This window comes from Leptonychotes weddellii, chromosome 7 (assembly GCF_054177405.1).
Source record: "Leptonychotes weddellii isolate Sample4059 chromosome 7, ASM5417740v2, whole genome shotgun sequence".
Taxonomy (NCBI): domain Eukaryota; kingdom Metazoa; phylum Chordata; class Mammalia; order Carnivora; family Phocidae; genus Leptonychotes; species Leptonychotes weddellii.
The window spans coordinates 63,627,276-63,634,197 of NC_138375.1; the positions used below are offsets into that span (position 1 = coordinate 63,627,276).

General features: G+C 33.6%; 1 protein-coding gene across 1 annotated transcript in view; it reads right to left on the reverse strand.

Annotated features, from left to right (window-relative positions):
- Nucleotides 1–6,922, reverse strand: part of FER (FER tyrosine kinase) — a 387,502-nt gene that overhangs the window by 212,830 nt on the left and 167,750 nt on the right. Inside the window, exons 12-13 of the mRNA XM_081825811.1 lie at nt 6,169–6,223; nt 3,760–3,972 (exon numbers count right to left, since the gene is read on the reverse strand). Coding sequence (XP_081681937.1) covers nt 3,760–3,972; nt 6,169–6,223 — 268 coding nt within the window. The remainder of the gene's footprint in view (nt 1–3,759; nt 3,973–6,168; nt 6,224–6,922) is intronic.

Sequence of the window (6,922 nt, forward strand, 5' to 3'; positions counted from 1 at the left end):
TCATTGATTTTTCCTTCATAAAGACTTGTGGTACAGTTTTTGATATGTTACAGTCTTTTTCAATTTAACATTTTATGGAATCAAAGATACTTCCTTTTCCTTAAACCCACACCCTTATTCCTTAAAATTAGCGTTTATTCTAGTCTCTGAAGTCTAGTCTCTACAGTCCAGACACATAGGAGGTAAGAAAACAGGCTCCCATCTCAGCTCTGTGTCTTATCTGTTGTGTTATCTTGTGCAAATTATTTATGATTTTAAGCTTCAGCTCCTCATTCATCACACTGTATGAGGTTAAAAACAACACTAATCTTGCATGGGGTAATTATAATACTTCATAAGAATATGTAAGGGTTAAATGAGATAGTGCATATCAAACACTCAGCAGGGAGCTGGTTTCTAGCAATTCAGTGCTTCAACAAACGTTTACTGAACGCCTACTGTGGGCGAGCCCAGGTCTAGGCACTGGCACTAGAGCTGCTCCAACTGTTAAATGTAATTCTGGCCCTTATGGAATTTACATTCCACTTGAGGAAGACAGACAAGTACAAATACATCATGTGAAGTAATTTCAAGTAAACACAACTGCAGCAAAAAGATACTAAGAGGGGAAGAGGGGAACATAAGGGCGTAAGGGGTTATTTCACGCAAGGTAGTCAGAAAAGGTCTCTGTGATGAAGTGGGAACAGAAACTGACTCAGTAAAGAACAGGCTCTGTGCGTCTCCAATGTGCTTCCTAACATAAGAACGATGGTGCTGGGTGATCAACAACCCTTGTTTAAAACAACGGCTTGCATCTTCCATACCTTTTCACAGGCTTTGGGAAGCAGCGCAGGAGAAATGAGCCTGTGGAGGGTGAGGGAGGGATGGCTTGGGCACCCACTAGCTTTATTATCATGAGAAAGTTAAATAAATCCTAATCCTAGATTGTCTAGTTTTCTGTACTTGTGGAGATAGGAAAGAGAATCCTTTGGCCACTGTGTCCTCCAGTTAGGCATTATGATGATATACTTGTATTTTCATGGGTAAGAAAGAAATAAATAGGAAGTGAGCAGTAAATTGCTATAAGCAGAAATTATATTGAGACCAAAATGGCATTCTTTATGTAGGCTAAAAGTGAAGTCTGGCAAGATGGAAATGAGATGTTTTACAGCATAGTATATGGTCAAAGACATTAACTTCTTACACAAATTAAATCAAGAAATAGATTCCTGTTATAAGAGTATAAATAATTTCTCAAAGGAAGATATATAACAGATAATACCACCATAATAAAATCTGTATCAATTTGTTCTTCACTCATAATTGAAAATTGTCTAACTTTTACAAACTCTGCTTTGTGATTTTCTTTTAAAAGCATAATATGATTCATTAAATAACATGCATAACAATATTTGCAACAAACAGATAATGATCTGCATATTTCAAATACCAGTACTTTAGATCAGGTTAATAGTCAGCTAGATAAACTTCAAATTTCTACCTCATAAAACAATCATACATAGCTCCTTAATCTTCTATAGCTTTCAGTCTACAGTTATTTTCATAGCTATTGCTATATAAAATGATGAGATAATCAGCTCCACAGCCAGTGTTAGGGGCTTGGGAGAAAGAGAATAATTGACCATGTAACAGTCCACAGAATCTTTTCCATTTATCTAGACTCATTTCATGGAAAACTTTATATAGAGAAGGATATAGCTTTATTTGAAATTATATATTCTTATTGAAGCCCAGATCTGCATTTTTATGTGCCTCTTCTATGGCTGTGGTCTCTCAATTTAGACCTGGCTCAGCAAGTAGAAAATGCAAATATCTGGTTGGCTGTAAAATGGGATATCAATATCTCTGAAAATCCAGTTGCATATCTTGTTGACCTAACATGGGTAAAAAGCATCTTCACTGCGCTGAATTTTATTTTATGCTGCAATTATACTTTAATTCATACTTTTACATGTACAGGTAAGGATACAAAACTCCTGTCACTTATAGTGATAGAGGGAGGGTAGTGGTAGAGGAGAGGTTGAAGACAGCCCGTAACTGATGGTTTGAGCAGCTAAGTATTTGGTGTTATAGGTTTCCCCCATTATCTAAAAGTTTGCTTTATGCCACTCTGCTCTTACCAAAGGCTTACATTAGTACCTGTTTTTGCTAACCAAAAGAAATTCAAAGAGTACTTTCACTTTTGTGACATGGTAATTTCTTCTTTGCTTTATGTCATTTTGGCTTATAAAAGGTTTCATAGGAACACTCTACTTTTGAGTAGTGGGGAAAACTTGTGCCATATACTAAAAAAGGAAGGATAAATTTTGGAGTTAAAGGTGATAAACTCAGTTTTAGGTAAAGAGTAGAAAAATCTCTTTTGTCTTTTGGGAAAGACATAAATGTAAGTTAGGAATATAAATTTGTAAGCCTCTGCTATACAAATAAGTAAATGAAGCCACAGGAATAGATCACCTTAATCAAAGGAGAGAACTAGAATTCTGCAGAACAACAGCAGTTCTTCATTTATGGAAGAGGAAACATTGACAGACTTCTCTGTTTTACTAGAGCAAAATGTGACAACCTATTTCAAACCAACAGAGAATTTTTATATGGTTTTCTGAAGTTAAAATGGGGGAAATAGCAAATGGAAAAATATAAATGAAGAAATGAGCCAATCTTATAATTCTAGAAAATTGTGAAAGAAGGCCAATTTCTTAGCCACAGAATTAGTGTTTAGCAACTGACAGTCAAAATCTTCTGTGAAAGCAATGTTAAGGCTCAGCCCCTCAGTAATGACTGAGTAATACAATGTGAGTAGAAATATAGACATGATGTTCTAGACTAACAAAGGATAGTATAACAGCTGTTTTGATTTTTTTTTTTTTAATTTCTTTAGCAGAATCTGGATTACATTAGCATTCTTGGGAATAGCACTTGCTTCATATTAAAAGTCATCCCTAGATATATAAAAATTGAATTAGCAGACATTAACCTACCAGGTTTTCTGGCTGTTTATGGCTACACTGTTCTTCAGAGTAGATGGCCTCAAAGAAAAGGACTCTTGACTATCCCAATTCAAGTTCTGAGAGAACTTGAATAACGTCATGTTCTGAAACATCAAAAGTACTCAGAAACCAAGGCAGCTCCATTGCTCCACTTTGGGCCAGGCCCCACAGCATTTACCTTAAAACACAAGCCACCTTCATACCCATTCCTTACCTCACAAATCTCCTAAAGCACATGAAACTAATGTGTTCTGTGCTAGATCTCAGAGGTAAAATTACCTAGAACAATCTCTTACCCAGCTAGTTACCTGCTGGCTCCACATAAGAAACTTATGATTTACTATATTTGAGAAAAATAGTGTAGCTTTTAAAACTTCTCATGTCTTATAATATATTGTAAACTTAACATCCAAAATTAAAATTCCAATTCACTTGTAATTGCTGGAGATATTCTTTGACTTCTACATCTTAAAATCTTGTATAAACTCAACTCAAAGTCTGAACCTTATAAAGTAAAAAAAAGTGTTAAGTCTTTTAAGGAAAACTGGGAAGGAAAAAAAAAAAAGAATAGGCCATTTGTAACCCAGCAAACACTGAATAAAAAGGCAACCCATCTTAATAAAACCAAGGAAATGCTATGCTTCAACATTAGTACGACTGGTAATCACAAAGCTCTTTTGTTTCCAAACTTTTATAAATAATGTAAGAACTTTATTTGTTGTGGTAAATGTTAACTCACATTTAAAATATACACACACATAAATGCACTTACCTTAGGAATAGGATTCAGCAGAACTACACCTGATTTCTTAGTGATGACCTGTTTTGTTGTATAGTGATGATCTATGAGTTGAGGAATGTTTGAAAAACCAGTGCCTTCAAATCGATATAGATTCTGGAGAAAGAACAATAAAGTAGAATAAATATGAAGACACTGCTTCAGCAAGACCACATTCAGCAATAAATTAAGTTGCACTAAGAAAAACTATTCTATGAATGTACATAATACTACTGAATGGTTAAGATGGTGAGAGTAAAAATAAATAAATAAAACTCCAACATGCTGAAAAATTTTAACTTTCCATCAAGAAATTAATTTTTATAATGACTAAACATACTTCAAACCATTAAAAAAGAGAAAGAAATGAAGGAAGAAAATGAAATACTAACAAAGACCTGGAATGCATTTTGCTAAATGATAACCAAAGGAAATAAAGCATGAGATACATTTGACTTAATAAACAAGCAATGCATTTACATAATATTTACATATATGCCCCATCTGATAAAACTTCCAAGATCAAAAATAACGTCAAAGCTTGAAGATATTATATTATAGCCAATATAATGATATATATTTGAAGAACACCTCAGATGATCACTATTTCCTACTTACCAATATAGTAGTAATTGGTATTTCTCTTATGGGGTTATTCATGTATTATTCTTTCACCAAAAGCACCTAGTCATTTACACACCATTGACAAAGAAATAAAATGCACAGTGACAAAACTGCAAATATCAGCATGCTCAAATCTTGCACTTTGTGGTTTTATAACATTAGATAAGTAACATTTTCTCAAACTCCGCCACAACCTCTTTTCAGTGTCTTCATATTTCAAATAGGCATGCAGGTCAGTTATCAAATGAATAAATTGATAGCAGTAAATTTAGCAAATAAAAAATATCTTATTGGCCATACTTTTCAATGCAGGAAGCACTGGAATGAATTGTAAGGTATTAAAAACTTCTATCGGACTGTTCACAAAATGCTCGCCAATACATATACATACAGGTGATACGTACAGATACCAATATGAATATGCTCTAAGAAAACTCTCTGTTAAGAAATAAGAACATTTAAAATTACCTAAATTTGGGTATTATTTATATTACTGGAAGATTATTTCATAGTTAAAAGATTTAAAAAATTAAAGCTCCTTTTCCATAGTATAAGATTCAATTTACCAGAATTCAACTTATAGACCAACTATTTAAATGGATATTTGTTTTATCAAGTGAGGGTCAAACAGGAGTTAGCTGACTATAAAACTAACCATAGAATATAATTTAACTCAAGGCAGTTTGCGTTAGAGTCAATTCAGGGCAAATTGTTAATAAACTGCCTAAAGAATTTTTGTATATAGCAGCCAGACCTACTATGATATATTAACAACGACGTTAAGAATATTTCTTACTGAAGACGCTAACCTATTATTAGGCATGCAATGTGCTGAGCAAGTTCTCTCGGTGTCTCAGTTAATTCATTGGTGAAACAAATAATATTTGGATCTTCTCAAAGAGTAAATATGAGGCTTGACCAAGTATCAACATGCAAACCCCTGTGCCTGGCATATGGCACATGGTACACACTCAATTATTAAATCACCAAAGCAATAATAATCCTTGGGTTACAAAAATAATTCCAAACCCAGATATAGGAAAAGAAACATTTTCAAAGAATACCTTAAAGTGTAAATCACATTTTCTCAAGGAATAATCATTATCTGTAAATAATCAGATATCCTGGAAGGCATTCTTATATTAAATTGATTAAGAAATAAAGAAATTTAAAAGGTTATAGAAATGTAACATGTAATAACAATAGTAACAATGGTAATATTTCAACCAAATATACAGTATTATATCCTTGAACATTGCTGAGAGTAAATCTTAAGCATTCTCACCACGCACACAAGAAAGTATTTAACTTTCTTAACTGTGAGGTGTTAAATATCTTAATCCTGGTAATCATTTTACAATGTATATCAAACCATCATGTTGTACACTTTAAATATATATAATTCTGTTAGTTAATATTTACTGACAATGCATTCCTCCATAAAGTTAAAAATTTATATACTGTTACTCCCTTTGTCTGATTCCTTCAGTCTACTCTTAACATAGCATCAGGAGATCCTGTTACAGTAGATCATTCCATTACTTTGCTATATTCTTATCTCCCTCAGAATAAAAGCCAAAGTCTCTACCATGGTCTATAAGACTCTACATAATCTGTCCTCTAGCATCTCTCTTACCACTACCCCCACCCCCACTTCCCTCCAGCCACACTCCTTTCCTTCTTGTTGTAAAACACACTATATATACTCCTTAGTCAAGGAGTTTACATTTGCTGCTTGAATAGTTCCTCAGATGGCCATATGGATAATGGCTCCCTTACTTTTTCCAGTCTTTCAGCATAAATCACCTTTTCAGTGAGGTCTTCTCTGACTACCCTATATAATATTCAATTCCCCATTTTCTCACCCCAGCTAAATTTCTTATCTCTTTTTCCATATTAAATTTTTCTCCTCAGAACTTACCACCATCTAATATCATACATATTTTATTTTTCTTGTTTATTGCCTATCTTTTCTAGGATGTAAGCTCATGAGGTGATAAATTTTTACATTTTTTTTCTTAGAAAAAATGTCTATTTTTATTTTATAAAAGAGGCAAGTATTCCAAATTCACTGATGATGACAAGTGGTTCCAGTGATGTGACAATTAACTGGCTTTTTTTCCCCCCAAAAGAATAAAAACATTCCTTATATCTCTTTAAATACAGATTTTTTTGGTTTTTTTGGTCCCTCAACTTTATTGTCATTTTTTTTAATTTAATTTTATTATGTTATGTTAATCACCATACATTACATCATTAGTTTTTGATGTAGTGTTCCATGATTCACTGTTTGCGTAGAACACCCAGTGCTCCATTAGTATGTGCCCTCTTTAATACCCATCACCCGGCTAACCCATCCCCCCACCCCCCTCCCCTCTAGAACCCTCAGTTTGTTTCTCAGAGTCCATAGTCTCTCATGGTTAGTCTCCCCTTCCAATATCCCCCCCTTCATTTTTCCCTTCCTACTATCTTTTTTTACTTTTTTTTAACATATAATGTATTATTTGTTTCAGAGGTACAGGTCTGTGATTCA